The 18,902-nt window shown below is 41.2% G+C and overlaps 1 protein-coding gene across 1 annotated transcript in view; it reads left to right on the top strand.

Annotated features, from left to right (window-relative positions):
• LOC310961015 (protein kinase C-binding protein NELL1-like) overlaps window positions 1–18,902 on the top strand; it is a gene marked incomplete at both ends in the record, with an annotated part of 255,021 nt that overhangs the window by 195,349 nt on the left and 40,770 nt on the right. The window contains 1 exon segment of the mRNA XM_083932929.1: window positions 2,519–2,641. Coding sequence (XP_083789055.1) covers window positions 2,519–2,641 — 123 coding nt within the window.

Below are 18,902 nucleotides of genomic sequence, written 5' to 3'. Positions count from 1 at the left end.
GAGTCATTGTTTAGGATATTAATACAACAGATTGTCATGGAAAGGTCAGTAGGAAACTTTATAAAAAAGTTCTGCACAGAAGTTTGTATGATATCTTCAGAACATGGAATGAAAGTTCACCGCGTGATGGCAAAGGACTTAAGTGGGCCCTGACGGTTGCTTTTGGTGTTGATTAGTTTTAGGCACCAAAACTACCGTTACGTGACCGGTTTTAGTCTACAAAAGGTGACGGTAAAGGGTAGCTATGAAAGCCACTTTGTCAGGATTAGGAAAAATATTGTGGCTTGGTTTATTTCATCCTGGGCATGAAAGGCAACGGGAAACAAACCCTGCTTGCCCGGGTGAAAGTCCTGGGTTTTGGGACCCATCCACCACCCCCACCCCCAATCTACCTCCATTATATGTATGAAGAAATCCATGAGAACAGCCTGATTAAGAACACCTCTGTTGATGAAACAAAATGTGTGCCGTGAAAATGGTCTATTGTTGACATTTTAGGGAAAAGGTAGCGGCCATGCTATGGATGTCTTTTTGTGCATACAATTTGCATGTGTGATTTAAATAAAGGTTCAAAGAGCAAGCTTGACACACCAAGTGTCATGTAGGTTGTCATGTCTGTAGCCCTCCACAGGTCAACAGTGGTGTTAGCCGAGAGATATTACATTCCAAACTGGAAGAAAATGGGGAAGCAAAGTAAAAAATTCTTAAGTTTGAGTCACTAGCATTCAACTTAGATCATACTTAAGCTTCTTGCACAGTCATGGGTCCATTCACTTTATTTTTAGAGCAGTTCTGCTGAAATGTGGGGCCTCATTTACAAAAGTTATTGGATGATTTTGGATTACCAAAAGGTCAGAGAAGTTGGAAATTGTCCCAGGACTGCAGGATCACAGGGGCACCATGTGTGTATCTTGGTCTGTGATCATTTGAATAACTTCAAATTAGTTTTGGAATATGCAAATTTATGGCACATTTTTTTACTTTATTATTTCAGTTGATATTGTTATTACATTGCGGAATCTAATTGACACCAGAAATTGTACCAGTACAGGCATTCGGATTGATTTCTAAGGCTGAGGATTCATAACACGTAACAATGGATTGTGACACGCTTTCACAACAAATACAGAAAAGAAATCAAACTTCTAATACAGCATAATTCATTTTTCTTCTTTCCACTCGTATCTATTTTATGTTCCAAACATTGGAAAATAGAAATTAAGTTAACTGCTTACATTTGCAATCAATGTAATCAAACAGGTAAAGAGGGTCATCTTATCGTGCTAGTAAAATAAGAGCTTTGTTTGGGAATATTTATTCCAAAATAATGATTTTTGGAACATACCTTAATCTGATCTCTTTATAAAAGCCTCAATTTAGCCTACGGGTTGAACCTTTCAATGTCGAGCCTATTAGCTAAAGCACTTGTGGGTTGGGTGTACATATGATTTCTCTGTGAAATCCAAGCTGCACATTTTTCTGGGCAACCTTTCAGGCTGTACGTGTCGAGTGTTTGGCACTCCACAGGGAAGTTTTTCATTAACTTTCTCTGGGGGCCTCAGCATATGCCTCCAACCACCAAAGTCTGATTAAAGTCAAGGTAATTTACCGAACATCTGGAAAGCAAAGCTAAAGTTTTGTAGCTGCACTGCGCCACCTGCAACATTCCCTCTTGCTAACATTAAAATTATAAAAGTCAAGAGAGCGCTTCATGGTACCCAGCAGAATATAAAACAATGACCCTGAGGATGTGCGGTGCATTACTGCACTGGGTAGTGTGCTGTGTTATTAGTGAGTCAGCATTACATGAATGGAAGAAAGTTATGTCACATATTTTCATTATGCTGACCTTGCACTGTTTTCTAAAATAAATTAGTCTCAGTTTTATGGTCCTAGATTCTATTCAGTCCTTGAAGGGCCATGTAAGTTTCAATTCAATGAAGAAGAAGCCAGAAGGAAGCCAAAATTGCAGCAGCACAGTTTTGACACATCAGTCCTGCTCTCGGTTGTCCGCTGTTTGATTGGTTCATTTTGCATCTCTTCAGCCGTAAGCAGCCAAAGCCTTTTAAACAGGCAAATCATGAGTTAACAGCTATTATGCATGCATTTGTAATGTTACGTTGTTGTGATGAGTTTTAATAACAGAATGGGAAGCATTAATCAGCTTTAACTGGAAGTTACATGGCACTGCTCAGATATTGAGATTGTATAAATTATGTGAAGCAAAATTTTTTTTACTATTTTCAGATCACAGTGTATTATATAATACTAGCAGAAATATAATGCCCCCCCATGCCTGAAAAGTTCAGCTGTGACCTCATATTCTCATCTAACTAGCTTGTTGACTGTCCTCTCATCACATGGCTGCTGAATTCAATAAGAAATTAGCATTTTTACATTGACCTCCCCATCTTTCACACAACAAACACACACACACACACACACACACACACACACACACACACACACACACACACCTATTCTGACCGTGGACTCTATCTCTCCATCTCTCCCTCAGAGCATGACGAGTGTGCCACCGGCCCAAATTTGTGTGATGAAAACGCCATCTGCACCAACACCATCAGAGGACACCTGTGTACCTGCAAGCCGGGCTACATGGGCAACGGCACCATCTGCAGAGGTAAGTTCCTGCCCTGGAACAGCCTCCCAGACAAAAGATACAGACCCTCCACATAGTTTGATGGTAGCTGATCCCCTGCTCCGCAACATCCTGGTCGGTCTGGTTCACATCACCTAAGCAAGCAGCAGCTGTCGCAGAGATGATGAAAATTGATTCTGGAGCATTTTCAGCCTGTTTTTCCATGTGTGCCTCCTCTCACTCACTGCACAACCTAGTCCCTGTTGACCCGTCGCCTTGTCGCCTTGTCCAGGCGCCTCACCAGATTGGCTCGTATCATACAGATGGAGGAAGGAAGGAGGGCAGGAATGAGAAATGTATTTGTACAGTGTGTGGTTGTGACCTGCATAGCACAAACAGTTGAAGAATATGCAGGGAAACTAATCTTTTTGTAAATTCAGTCTGTTGCAGAGACCCTCTTAGTGCCTAAGCACTTGTGGGTTGTCATCTCCAGAAAATGAAAACAGCCAGTGATTAAATCAAAGTGTTAAAGTGTCTCAATAAAAGAACATTAATAAATCCTGAAATGGGTACTTAACTCATCAAAGGCATAGGCATCGTTGGCATTAATGGAACATACTGTATTTTGGACATCTAGTTAACATAATGTTTGTTTAAACCTAATTTCAATGACTGCAGTGTATTTTATTGAAGTTAGCATGTGTTTGATGTTGAAATATAGTAATTTAAATGATGTCAAAACAATAGTTATATGTAACTTAGAAATTAAAAAAAACATGTAACTCTTCATTTGAGCCTTATTATGTGACTCACACCATCCATATTTATATGTTCCTGATAAGTTATAAGTATGTGCCAAGACTTCTATTATATAAGTGAATTGCGCAGTACAAACTCAACAGCTAGGGCAGGAAGATAATTCACTCATATCATTTGTAGACTCATCAGTGGAATTATTATCGTTTGAATTTGGTAGGGAATGAGTCCTGAACCCAAGTGAAGGAGTTCAAGTACCTCGGGATCATGTTCACGAGTGAGGGGACGATGGAGCGTGAGTTTGGCCGGAGAATCGGAGCAGCGGGGCCGGTGTTGCAGTCGCTCTACCGCACCGTAGTGTCGAAAAGAGAGCTGAGCCGTTAGGCAAAGCTCTCGATCGACCGGTCAATATTGGTTCCTACCCTCACCAATGGTCATGAAAGCTGGGTCAGGACCCAAAGAACCAGGTTGCGGGTTCAAGCGTCCAAAATGGGTTTTCTCAGGAGGATTGCTGGAGTCTCCCTTAGAGAGAGGGTGAGAAGTTCAGCCATCCGTGAGGAACTTGGAGTAGAGCCGCTGCTCCTTTGCGTTGAAAGGAGCCAGTTGAGGTGGTTCGGGATCATCTAGTAAGGATGCCCCCTGGGCGCCTCCCTAGGGAGGTGTTCCAGGCACATCCAGCTGGGAGGAGGCCTCGGGATCCCCCAGTTAGAGCTGGTTAATGTGGCCCGGGAAAGGGAAGTTTGGGGTCCCCTGCTAGAGCTGCTGCCCCCGCGACCCGACCCCGGATAAGAGGCTGAAGATGAGATGAGATAAGATGTTTGAATTTGCAAACGTGATAGCTTCTTAAGTTAGTTTCATTGTTACACATTTGACGGGTTTTGTATGATGTAAAGCCGACCGGCTAAACTCTTCATTGCACTGAGCATGAATTGCATTATTTTATTTTTTATTTGAGTGTGATTTTGAAATTGTGATGGTACCTATATTAAAATGACTGCAGGTCAATGCAATGTCTCATAATGTTAAGTATATCATCCAAAATTTCAAATCCACGGTAGGACTTTAGTGGTGGGATGCACCTGTGAAATTAACATTTTTATTTTCCAATTTAAAGTACCCCTACACTCAAAAATGTGCTTCTCTTCTGTTTCCATCCTCTACAATGTCTGACACCGACTATAGTGACTTGTATCCGAGCAAAGTATTTTTACATTCCTCTCCTGGAGGAGGAAATGTCTGTGCACTTCTGTGAGCTCTGAGATTCAAACGTATCCAGGCAGCTTTAGTTGGAATGCCATTAGTAAATAAACCAATTGCTGTCTTATATGTGAAGCACTGTTCAATAGAGACAAACTTCGACACAATACCGGCAAAGAAACCTGAAACCTCCACTGCAGAGCGAACTGTCAGTACAGAGATAAAACACAATGCCATCATAACTTTCAGCAGCAGAAACTAATAAAAGATGAAAGCTACACTTACCATAATGATTTGTCTGCTAGACGCTGCTTTTAATGCATCTTGATGAGTCGTTTGTGTGGTTAAGTTTTAACCTCGGTAGTAGTTACGGAAGAGCTTAAGCTAGTGGGGCACACCTGGGCACGAGCAGCGGCGGACTGGGTGGTAAATAATAATAATAATAATAATAGTAAATCTTAAATATTAATCATAAAGAATAAGTGCAGGCACTCTTTTTTTTCCCATTCACAAACATACACCCTGAAGAAGGCGCGAGCCAATACGTGTTGGTGTTTTTTAAAAATTGAACCCACTAAAATAAAGGGGTTTTAACTTTTTCAAACCAACCAGATCTGTTACCTTTGCAAGAGCACCGGTGGTTTGAGGGGCACCAGCAGTGCTCCTGTGATCCTGATCTGCATACTGCAAAACATTAATCATGCTCCCGTGTCTGGAGTGGCACTTTAAGTTAATAAGAAATCAAGCTTTGTATACCCCATAAATTTAAAGTGTTATCTTTGGTAAAATTAGTCTAAAAACATGCCTGCTGCCATGTAAAGTGAGCATTGGAAGTCATGAGCATCCTGCTCCAAACCCTTGATATGATACTTGATTTCGGTAGCTTGTCACACTCAATGCAGATGTCTTGCTAATAAACATCTGCGTTAAGCCTGAACCAGCGATTTTCATTGGCTGGCCAATTCGGAAATGGCATCTTTAATGAACTCTGTGAGCACATTTTATTGAATGTCAGAGTCACAACAAGAATGATTTATTGCAGTTTAATGATTTCCAATTCAGGTGAAGCTGCACTGTTTAACAACTCCTTTAGCTAAACGAACAATAAAATGACAAATTAAAAAAGGCCAATAAATTACCACTTACATGAAAAGCACTTTGAGAGGTGGCATTTGTTTCTCTATTGTAGTTCTGTGACTGTGTTAATGAGAGTTGTGGAGGGCTGTATAGCTGTTTACATCCCCTCTGGCATTTTTAAGTGTGCATGTACACACAAAACCAGTTTGTGTCCACTCAGCCTTACACTGTATGAACTATATTTAACTATATATTTGCACTGAAGACTGCCGCAGTGGGACCATGGCTTCAGGTTCAGGGGATATGAAGCAGACCATTCGATAGCAGTCCATGTAGATGCCTTATGGAGTCTGAGGAGACTCGTTAAAGCATTGGCAGCTTCTACAAGCCAGAGGAGGGTCACGGCTCGGGCTCCCTGATAAGTACTACAAATATCTCTAGGGTCCATTATCACAGCTGCAGAAATATCCAGGGAGCTGGATTCCCCTGTCCACCTGAGTATTAACAGCCATATTTACACTGGAGCCAATGGGAGTGAGAGAAGGAAATACACTGTAAATGGACTTGTACTTATATAGCCCCTTTCTAATCTTCTGACTACTCAAGGCGCTTTCACAGTGTTTGTCACATTCACCCATTCACACAGACATTCACACTGATGGCAGTGGACATCTACACACCATCTAATCTAACCATTCACACCACATTTACACACCCATGCGCAGCACAGGGAGCAATTTGGGGTTCAGTGTCTTGCCAAAGGACACTTCGACATGTGGACCGGGGGAAAAGCTCCGTGTTGGGATAAGAAACCATGATGTCTGAAATATAATATCTTTTTTCTGGAAACACCTGGTCAAATAGAAACATAGAATAGATAATATCAATGTTGTGTTCTGTTAGTTGGTTACATTTTAAATCCAGGTCTGCATTGTTAAAATTCCTGTTTTCCCATTTTGTGTCTGACTTCTGTTGAAAGCTCAAATCACATGAATTGACTAAAGGATTTGGAAAGATTAAGATTTTGATAAGCAGATTTGATACTGGATTCTTGTTTGATAAAAATGTCTCTGAGCTTCAACTTCAATGCATATACAGCACATACAATTCAGACACAACTACAGAATCAGAACAAGAGTTGAGAAACATGGAGGAAACAATAGCCTGCACCATTTAAACTTGTTACGTTCCTCGTGAAGCAGCAGCACTTGTTCTAACTTGATATAATCTTCTTCTTTATTGCTTTTTTCAGCATAGCACCTTTGAGGTTATTCTGAAGAATAATCCGGACAGTATTTGTCGTAGTTTTGGATTGTCGCAGTAATAATAAACATACAGTACATGTACACAAAGCAAGCATATTTATCTACTCACATGTTGATAAGTATTAAAACCTTGAAAAATATCCCCATTTTGACCATATAAAAAATATATGTGTGATTAATTATATATGTGTGGCCCGGGAAAGGGAAGTTTGGGGTCCCTTGCTAAAGCTGCTTCCCCCGCGACCCGACCCCGGATTAGAGGTTGAAGATGAGATGAGATGTGTGATTAATTGCAAATTAATCAAGAGCTAGCTACGGACAATCTTCTGATTAATTGTGATTCAATATTGTAATTGATAGCACAAACCTTTTATTTTTAGTAAATTGAATTTGAATGTGTTTATGTACAAATGAAGCATTAGACATGAGCAGGGCTGCAGATCTCAGTCGGTTATTTTATTCTTTAAAGAGATCCCATGAGCTCACAAGAAGCCCTTCCATGTAATGTTCATGACTGTGTACGTGCTGTCCAAAAGAGGGGAGTATCATTAAGCTTAATTAGGCTACCTAAATGATAAACTTTCAGCAAAATATGTTGTATCATGGGATATCATTTGCTGTCAAAAAGCCAAGGCACATCACTGGATCAGACTGATCCTTGCAGGCGCAACCTCAGTGCTGGTTCTACCAAAACTAAACAACTGCAGCTTTTGGGCTGCAACTGTAAAAAATGGCAATTTGGGTTGTTTTTTTTTGTTTGTCTTTATCTATTTCAGTTTTTTGGCTTCAAAGTCCCTGAAATTACAAATGTAAGTTCAAAGTCGAGATTACCAGACTGAGTTCCTTTGTGATCATGTTTCTTCCTGTTTAACTTGAGGTCAAAACATGGTTAATTTTGACCCTACGATGTTCCACGATGATTCCTCCCTCATTAAGTCCTGTTCTGTACCTGCACTGTTGCTTATCACCGTGTCAACTGCTAATGACGGGTCAAAAGGACGTCTGTCCTACAAATGATGCACCTGCACATGGATGTATATCTCTCTCTTTATTTAAATCTATATATATATATATATGAATGTTCTGCAAACACATTCACATGATATCTTACGAAACGGTGAAGGCACCAAAAATACTTGGTTAGAATTAGAAAAAAGGCAGTGGTTTGGTTCATTACGTCTGGGACTTAAATGGCACCGGGACATGAACTGCCATGACCTGAGAAATGAACCACCAGGGTGAAAGTCGTGTGTTTTAGGATCCATCCACCACCAACCTCCCTCCTTACGTGACTATCTGCTGTCTTATACTACGTCCTATGCTTTCAATACGTCGGATACACACAAAATAAATGCATGGAATACAGAGAAATTAGTGTGCATTACTATTTGTTGTTATGTTCGAAAAATGCAATCGAGATATTAAAGAGAGCAATGCAAGAAAAAGAAGTAGGTGTATCCAATTGCATTCGCCGCCCTCTACCCCTGTGTCACACAGACATTAGGATGGGCGGCAGGTCTAGGGTGAGATCAATGCAATTTGCAATGTGCCTTCCACACAATTTCTGCCTTTGGATTGTCTCAAGGCTCATGCTCCACTCACACACTTGCAGACATTATGGTACCTGATTGTAGCACTACCTCCTCATTTTTCACTGATATTGAGCTTTGAGGGTTTAATTCATCCCAAAGGCGTCGGTTCGGGTTAAGGTCAGGGTCTCTGTGCAGGCCAGTCAAGTTCTTCCACACCAAACAAGGACAATCATTTATTTGTTGAACTCATTTTGTCAGGTTGCGGAGTTCAAGGAAGGGCCTTTCCCAAACAATTAGAACAAACATTTAATCTCTAAAATATCACTGTATGCTACAACATTAGATTTATTTTATAGTAAGGGGTCGTACCCAAACCAAAATTGGCCCCAGAGCAGACAAGTACACTGGTATTGTACATACTTTTAACTACATAGTGTGGCTAATCTATGACCAGCCAGTATATAGTAACCACATATGACACTGTCAATCCTAATCACTGATGATATTTGTCAGAAGCAGGTGAGGAAATACTATACTTTTTTAATAATGCCATTAAAACTTCCTATGTCTTACCTATCCTATTCTGGCCAATTAGTATTATGCGAGCAGGGAGTTGGAGGAATCTGCCTCTATTTTCCCCTCCCCCTGAGATCTCATTACTGTGTGATGGCGACAGTGTTGGCCAATCGACCTGCGCCTCCCATCTCGTTCCCCTCATACATCACTGCAGCCCTCTCAGGAAAAAGGGAATTAGTCTGAGTGTGACTGCAGCTCCACAGCCTGTCCCTGCTAATGTTAATAAGGCGAAGAAAAAAAACCTGTGTTTGGCCAGCCTTGAGCAATGACTCCATAATAGTCGAGGCAAAATCAGGTTGCCGAGCGAGAAAAGGATGTGTTTAACTCGGCGTGTTAAACGCTAAACAGGTGACGAGCGACCTTGAGTGACAGTGGCTTAGTTCCTGTGAAAGCGTCTTCAACTTCCATTCTTGCCGATAGCTAATTAGTTTACAAAGAGAGAGCGCTTTATTTGCAAAGGCATAATTTGACCTTTTGTATTTGTGGTGACTCAGAGGCTGGGAAAGATAGCGACAAATGTGGTTTTGCATACTCAATGACTGTAAATCTCTTAATCCTTCATTTAAAAACCCTCTCAGATCTTTGTCCTCTCTTAGATCTCATCGAGTGGTGCTTCATGAATTACAGATTTTGTTTTTGTCTTATCGTTTCCCCCTCAACTCGCAGGGACACCTTCTTTTTCATTTATTGAATGCCTACGTTTCCCCCGGAGGACTTTAAACAACACCTGTGTACTGGAGTTTTGGTGTTTACCTGGAGCGGTCTTACTCGATGGAAAGACATCGTGTTTTTTTGCATCACCAACTGCTTATTATATAATTAATATCCCCCGTTAGATTGGCAGCTCTGGGAAGATGCCCACGCCTGTTGATTCACTGTGACAGACACCGAGACCTGACATCTGGAGATTGTCCTCAACGGAAAACTGACAACTGGTGATTTGTTCAAATCTATCTAAGTTTTCCCGACAAGCAACCTGGTGTGTTGTCATGTGTATAATGCTTCTCCCGTGTCAACTCACATCTCATTTCTATTACAGGAAAATAATCATGTTTAATATTATTGCTACAGCCATGTCATGCCCTTTCTGTGTCTTTTTAAAGAGGTTTGCCTGCTGCTGATATTGTGCAGACAGACAATGCTGCTATTGTAGAGGCTCATATTTTTCAGCTTTACTTCAGCTTTCATTTAAAAACACTATTTCCCATATTTATTTTAAAATGACTGTATTAATCTCAGCTTGAGCGATTTCCGAGTCTCAAATTTTACACACATCTACGCTGGAAAAAGAGAGCTTGTAAGTGCACTTGTTCATCACATACATCAAATTTAACTCCATATGTACCAAGGGACCCAGCTCCTAGTGAGCCTGCAGCTGGCCCCGCTATCTGCCTTCTGACTGAAATGATTGCAGGGGCACATAAAGAAAGGCCTCCATCTCAAGAGCCCATCTCGCAGCTATTGATTGTCCGGGCTGACTGGAAGTGAGAAGAAATGAGAGGTTAAGACTCCCTCTACCTTTACTCACTCTCTCTTCCTCCCCTTTCTCTCTCTTTCTCCCTCCCCTTTCTCTCTCTTTCTCTCCCCCTCCTTTTGTATTGCAATTCCCCGGGGGGAGAAAAAAGGCTACCATTATGTCATCTCCCTTCAGAGCACAATAAATAAGCCGCAATAGTTCAATCGGAGCATGGCATAAAATTATAGATCAGCATTGTTCCCACTGCCAGCCTAATGATCAGCAGCCTATTGCAGAGCCTTTGTCGGCAGCAGAGTGAGTGAGGTAATCTGGTTAATGGTCCGTTTCATTCCCTAGGACTGGTTTGTATAGACAAAGGGGTTTTAAATAGAGAGGATTTGAGTAGCGAATCTAAACAGTTGCGCAGAGGACAAAGGCATTGACTCGTGCTTTTCTCATCTTGCTATCGGAGCTAATCGCAGAGAAACCATGTTACAAGCAGCTGAACGGAGGAGCAAAACCCAGGCTAATGTATTCTCAGAGATGGAGTGAGGGAGGTGTTTGCTGCAGGAAGTGGGAAAAAAGAGAAATTGGGGGGGTGAGGGGAGGTATTCAGCCTCCATTGCCCTGCAAGTCTGAAGCGTTTAATTTTCTGTTTACATAATTATTGGTCCCCTTCATCCCTTTTTTGATAGGAACAACACATTTAGTGGCTCTTTTGCTGTGTAGCTCTGTGCTAGAGGGCATAGTGTTTTACAACATTTAATTGGCTGGAAACCCCAGTATCTGAAGCTATGATTAATTGCAAATGCGGGGGGGAAAAAATGTACGAGAAAGAAAAAAACCTACTTGTTTTTGAAGCTTTGTAGCAATTATCATTTGAGGCAATTATTTTTAGTCTGTGCCCTGCTGTTAGATACAGAGAAAAATCCTCCCTTGTGTTCGGCTCTATCAGATCCACTCTTGTCATATAATTTAATGCAGCAGGAGGAAATCTAACATGCTGTCCTCATTCTATCTCATCTAGTGTGTGTGTGTTTTTGTCTTCTATCAGTCTTGTGTCAGTGAAGTATCTGTGAAAAGAATATTCTTTGTTCAACGTGGAAACGCTTGTCAGTGATGCAGTGTGATAGAGAGGATCATAATACCAACTTTAACACCAGGGCATTGCAACTGTAACGCTGAGACGTATTCATTGCACTTGTGCTTGTTTAATATTAGTACTGTTTAGAGCTGTAGACTTGGACTCAAGTAAGATTAGACTCATTGAAGTCAGTGCAACGACGTCACAAGATTTGACTTGGACTAGAGACTTACTTGAGATCGTGACATTGTATTGATCAGCATTCAGGAAGCTGCATGTCTTCATCTGCGTCTTGATTTTCTTTTTATGAAGACCTGCTGTGACACACTTGATTTGAGATTTACCCTTCAGAGTTTACACATACTTGTGCCTTTAATGGATTGACAGTTCAAAAGAGGAAGCAAAGTTTGCCGAGGAGTGTGTAAGAAGACCGCTCTGGCTGCATTTAGATGAAATCTTATCATCCAGAGGGTGTCTGATATGGTTCTGTAGATGCTTTCATCAGGGTTCTATTTCATGGTTGTATTGCCCTTTTGTCTTTTCTCCCTGTTTCCTCGGCTGTTTTTTCTCCTTAAGGTGAATGTGAAACAGGAGGAGGTGTGAGGGGACACTAGGCCCAATGCAGGAAAGTAGAGACATCACTCTTATGCCCTCTGTGGTATGTCAATGTGGTTATTTTATCTTTTCCTTTAAATTATCTAGTGAACCTTCATATTTTTCATGGGTCCCTTGGGTAGGGTCTCAACCCCAGGTTGGGAAAACCACTGACCTAGAGTATGAATAGATGTTATGTGGTCTGCAGTTTATGTAACGGGTCCTGTGGGTTTATGCTACTTGGATGAAGCCTGGGTGAAGCGGGGAAGTGGCAACCACCATCGCTAACTGTTACTGGCTTAGACAGACACATGTAAGTCTATCAAATGTCCTAATGTATACCCTTTGCTTAACATTCAAATCTTACTCAACTGAAGTTGTCACCAGAAAATAAGTTACATTGAGACCTGAGTTTATGATTTGGATCGGATTTATATAGCGCCTTTCTCAGTACTCAAGGCGCTATACAGAGTCCAGGTCCCATTCATTCACACAGACATACATGGTGGTGGTAACCTACTATAATAGTCACAGCTCCCCTGGGGCAGACTGACGGAAGCGCGGCTGCTAATCAGCGCCTACGGCCCCTCCGACCACCTCCTCAGACATACAACGCTCATACACATTCACAAGGCAAGCTGCGGGGATCTAACTGCTGACCCGCTCTGTCAACCGAGCCACATTGTAAAGAAAGGAGAACTTCACCTCGGCTGTAAGCGCGCATTTAGTGACCATTTAAAAGTGGGCCTATTAAAGCACTTTTACGCTAAGTCTCCTGTAATTGTCGTGTGGGAACATATCATCTGACATGGGCTTTTCATAGAGTTGGAGGTTTTGATAAAGGCAATGAGAAAAAAGATGGCAACTTTATTTATATAGCACATCTCATTACACATTAACTCAAAGTGCTTTACACTGAAAGGCAAGAGAAAACTTTTTTTAAATCCTGTGTGTGTATATATATATATACATGTATACATATACATACACATGCACACAAACATGAGAAAAAAAACCATAAACAGTCAGTACAACAGCACAAGAGTGACTATACAATTTATTTCTCGCACATACCAATGTGATGGACCTCATCAGGCAGCTTGATGACCTTACTGTATATTATCCACTTATGCTTTACAGTGAAATATCCTATCCTAACACCTTGGTATCTCCTGCAAATCTCTTGGCAGCTCTGTCATGTGGAAAATAATCTACAGCAAAGAAAACACAAAAAGCACCATAGTCACAAGACTACAAAATACGCCAACAGTAGTTGTTTAGTGTATATTTGGGATACTGTGTCCATGTACAGTAAATTCACACATACAGAGCAGCTGTGATTGACACATTTCTGGCATGTTTTCTTACTTTCAGTAAGTGAAAGTAACACTTTCCCACACAGGTTACAATTAAGATAACAATAGGTTATTAGCTGTTGGTTATTTTCCTGGGTGCTGCTGTTACAAATGGAAAGAGACAGTGAATCATAATACACAAAATGAACACATAAAGGAAACATTCCCTAGTGTACACTGCAAAAATGAAATAAAAACTGTTTGTGTTAACATATTGCTCTTTACAATGAATATTGATGTACATATCACAGTGAAAAATAAATTGTACTGATCTACTGAACTAGATCTGTCATCAGTTTCAGTTTTTATGCTGTAATACTGCTCCCTATTTTCTAGTACCGTATTTTCCGCACTATAAGTTGCACCTAAAAACCTTAAAATTTCTTAAAAGCCGACAGTGCGCCTTGTAATCTGGTGCGCCTTATATATGGACCAATATTGAGCCACAACAGGTCTCGCAACTACGGTGAGCAGCCGCCGACTCTATTTTCCCCCGTAGAAGAAGTAGCGTGCGGTGCATGTTGAGATATACGACTGTGCGAAGCGTGCCGTTTCATTTCCATTTGTGTGTTTGTGTAAAGAGCCCAAGATGGCTCCTGTTAAGAGACACGCTTACGACGCAGAGTTTAAACTCAAGGCGATTAGTCACGCAGTGGAACACGGGAATAGAGCAGCAGCCAGAGAGTTTAACATGAACCAATCAATGGTGCGGAAGTGGAGGAAGCAACAAGATGACCTCCCCTTGTTGACATTCCCTTTAGCGCAGCTTCATCCAATGGATGCATAACGTAACCCCAGCCTCGACTGTAGCGTCTATTCTATGCGCCTTCTAATGCGGTGCGCCTTATATATGAAAAAAGTTTCAAAGTAAACCATTCATTGAAGTGTGTATAGCATAAATAATGCATTATATTATGTTGACGAAGTTGTGCTTAACATCTCATGTTCTCTTAAATTCTTCCTTTTCCCAATCGACTGAAAGTTCACCGAAAACACATTTTGCTCAGAATGTGTAACTTTTCCGCTCTCTTAATTATAGTGAATTTAGTTTGTAACCTACACTAATAGCATAAAGAAATTCATCTAGTACAAAGCTGTGGTGTTTTTAAAAAAAGCCTGTTTTCAAACACAGATAGGGTCTCGACTGGGACTGAAAAGCACAAAGCCCAGAGGCTCCGGTCTCCAAAACACTTTAGTTTAGATCTTAGGGCCCTGACTGATTTATGGCAGACTGCAGGCTGCACACACAAACACACAAATATAAATAACAGATAGAGAAGTAGAGGAATTACTTTACTCGGAAAACGCCTTGAAACTTGGGCCATTCTACTCAAAGCATCTAGCCCCCTCTGCTATTCTGTATTATGTGCCAGTCAGGATATGATCTGTGCCTTTTTTTTATACTATTGATGCTTTCATATCAATAAAGAATATATGAACAAAGATACAAAGAGAAAGTCAGGCAGTGTCTCATCAATGCAGTTGATGGAATCTGTTGGATATAGATCCAGGATATGTGATGTGGCAAGGTGTTTGTGTGCCTGCGTCCGTGTGTGAGAATCTGATAACCAGGTTTATTCAGCCAATTAGTGCTATGTTTCTGCCGGAGAGGGAGAGAGGGAGAGGGAGGGAGAGAGGGAGAGGGAGAAAGAAAGAAATCTCCCTACATGGAAGTAAGACGGAACAGAAAGTGTCAAAATTAAAATCCAAATGATTCTTATTCATGATATATTTTTATGTTGGTGATGGATAAATAATGAAGTATACATTCAGTTGTTCAGACGCCACTTACACATGGACATAATCCTAACAACATAATGCAAAGTGCAAATGGATAGTGCAAAAAATAAAACCACCTGAACCACCGAACACATGTACCTGCTACGCAAGCTATGTTTGCCATATTCACCATCTTAGTTAGGATGTTAGCATGCTAACATTTGCTAATTACAGTGGTGAAACAAAACTAAGTAGTTAGTCAAGGACTGTTTCAAAGTACAATACTAAGTTACTTTACTTGAGTATTTTAGTTTTATACTTCATTTATTTTCCAAACATAGCAACTCGTTCATTTTCAGATTGATATTTTTAAAACCTATAACGGGCATTTAAAATATACTATTATTATATTAGTATTGTTACAAAGGCAATCAAACCACCTGATAAATAAAATTACTCATATTAATCATATAGTGTAATAATATAACACTGAATGAGCCCATTTGGCTGCATAGTGAGTACTTTAATACATTAAGTCAATTTTTCTAATAATACTCTTTTACATACTTTTACTTGAGTAAAATTTTGAATAATGGACTTTATTCTACCAGTGGCTAATTAGCATGAATTAATTAAAGCCCTGTCACTATGGCTAGAAAGGTTGAACCAGAGGTCACAGAGTCGGAAAGACGGATTAGTGTGTTGTGAAAGAAATGAAACAGCAGCCGTATCCTTGGAGGATAGCATGATGGTTTCTGTTCTTTTCAGCTGCCTTTAATAGCGGCGGTGGCGGCTCCGCCTAATGGGCTTTCACCTGCATGAGACACATGAACGCACATCCGCATTCACTTCATATCTGCTGCCTCTTTTAATGCAGATCTCACTTCCATCATCGTACTTCTTTTCCTTCTTCTCTCATCATCCGTCTGTTCCTATCCTCCCTCTCTTCCCTCGCTGTCTGTCAGTGCGACACTGACAGGTCTAGTATTCAGAGTCATATTGCAATAAAATGTTTTCATCTCATCTCATCTCATCTTCATCCGCTTATCCGGGGTCGGGTCTCGGGGGCAGCAGCTCCAGCAGGGGACCCCAAACTTCCCTTTCCCGGGCCACATTAACCAGCTCTAACTGGGGGATCCCGAGTTCCCAGGCCAGTGTGGAGGTATAATCTCTCCACCTAGTCCTGGGTCTTCCCCGAGGCCTCCTCCCAGCTCCCTAGGGAGGCGCCCAGGGGGCATCCTTACTAGATGCCCGAACCACCTCAACTGGCTCCTTTCAACGCTAAGGAGCAGCGGCTCTGATCCGAGTTCCTCAAGGATGGCTGAACTTCTCCCCCTCTCTCTAAGGGAGACTCCAGCCCCCCTCCTGAGAAAACCCATTTCGGCCGCTTGTACCTGCGACCTTGTTCTTTCGGTCATGACCCAGCTTTCATGCTGAGTATCTATGAAGGGGTTAACTCAGTGTTGGGACATGTGGAGATTTGGCTCATTTCGTCCAGATATGAAAGTATCATGTGTACAGTAGGTCAAAGCTGGACGTCTTAACTACAGACTTCTATCTGCTATGACTGAACGTTTATTTTGGATAAAAATCTTCTTGCAGGTTTTTTTTACTCACAATGATACAGATACAGCTGCATCTTTCCTTACAATCTAAAGATAAAGCTTATTTTGAATTTGGGTCCAGCAACATTTGTCTCAACATCTGCACAATGAACTAGTTGGAATGATGGCCAATAGATTAAAACAAGGCTAACGTTCATTGTTTTCAGTCACTAGCCCGAAAAAGGAGTTAATTTTAAATATTCAGTAATGGAATTGAAAAATCTACGTAAAACTTGATGTGATTTCTCTTAATTTTCTGTTCCAAACATTTTTTTGTGTATTTTTTAAAATATAGAAAATTGAAAGCTTAAGTCCTACAGGGTCAGTTTATCCTACTTAAAAAAAACAAAGAACAAAATCATTTCTTGTCCAAGTTCTTTGGCTATTTATTTTTTTTTTTTTACATTTTTTTATTATTATTATTGTCCCTTACAGTGAGAGGGTTCCTGGTTGGTGGGTTTTCTCCGGGTTCTCCGGTTTCCTCGCACAGTCCAAAGACATGCCCGTGTTAGGATAATTGATGACTCTAAAATTGCCCGTAGGTGTGAATGGCTGTCTGTCTCTGTTCGCGGACATTTAACAACAACAATGGCGGTGAGAGGTTCACGTTGATGTGATTCGGAGGTGGAGTGTTTACTGCAGATTTAGTCGGATGAAAATATTCAAAAACAGTCGACAAGATGCACAAAAACTCCGAGGTCTGTGGAAAGATTTGTAAACAAAGCCACACACACACGATCAATGCGTGTGACGTGTTACGGCGTGATGGCGTATGGACAGCAAGAAGCATTGGCCGGCCCTGGCAGTGTGAGTACAAACGGGGCTGGGAGAGGGAGGGGGGACAAGTACCCTAAAGTCCGGGTCGCGGTCCGGAAGGACAGTGTGAGTACGCTCTATGTGCCCTGCGATAGACTGGCGTCCTGTCCAGGGTGTACCCCGTCTTGCGCCTGATGTCAGCTGGGATCAGCAAGCCCCCCGCGACCCCGACAGGGACAAGCGGTTGACGATGAATGAATGAATGAATGATTATTACTCTCCAATGATCGGGACATTAATTCCAGAAAGACAAGCTGCTTTTTTAATCCTTGAATGCTGTGAGCTGAAAACTCAACTTCATTCATCTCCATCGTACTAGGGTAGAGGCAAAACGCTTCAACTAAATAGCTAGATAGTATTTTTGTGAGGTGAACTGACTTTTGGGGTTATACCTGTGTTGCAGAAGAATGCAAATAAAACGCAGTGAATTTTGCCTTGTAGCTCGAGAGGGCAAACTTAATTGTAATGGAAAACCGAAGGAGAATAAATAAGATTATGGATCGACAAGTGGCACCTTTTCAACACAATCTTCCTCTTCAAATCGAATTCACATCATGGCTTGATGTGATGCATATCTCTTCCCCTAGATTCCAGCAGCATGGCTCATGGGCATTTCCACCAATGCATCTCTCAGCAGTAAACTTCTTCTAATCTGCAGAGTTTGGGGAAAACAGTGTTGTCAGATGCCTACCTGTGTGTCTCAGTAATGGATTCAGATAGAGGGAGTCGTGCGTCCTGCACCGCCCTTTGTTATGAAAGCACCTCACATCCAGCTGCCAAGGGCGTCCCTGTTCCTCCCCTTCTCCCTGCTCTGATAGGTTCATGCCCCCACGACTCTTCCACAGATGAAAATAGATAAAATCATCCGGACGTGGCGTGAACAGCCAGTTAATGTTGGCCACACTGATTCAGAGGAAAAGGAGGAAGTCACAAGAATATGGTTTTATCTCTTTTTGTTGTTATTCAGCAATGGATTGTTTTACATAAAGAGAAAATATGAAACAGAAGAAACAGAGAGAACTGTTCTGACTTGTTTGTTTGTATTTAATCACAGCATCCTGCTAGATCTACATTTTCCAAACTCTTCCTAAACACAATTCAACTTAATTTGTCCTTCGGCTGGAGATTTTTTTATACGCATAATTACATCCATAAACATAAACGCACCAGCATCTAAGCGGGAATATTTTCTTTATTTCTATCTTGTAAAGTTATGGCGGACTTGTTAGCGAACATCCAGCAGACACAGAACATTAACATTCATTTGGAGTT

Source organism: Echiichthys vipera (genome assembly GCF_963691815.1).
Source record: "Echiichthys vipera genome assembly, chromosome: 1".
In the NCBI taxonomy this organism is placed as follows: domain Eukaryota; kingdom Metazoa; phylum Chordata; class Actinopteri; order Perciformes; family Trachinidae; genus Echiichthys; species Echiichthys vipera.
This window is presented reverse-complemented; position numbering and strand designations above follow the sequence as displayed.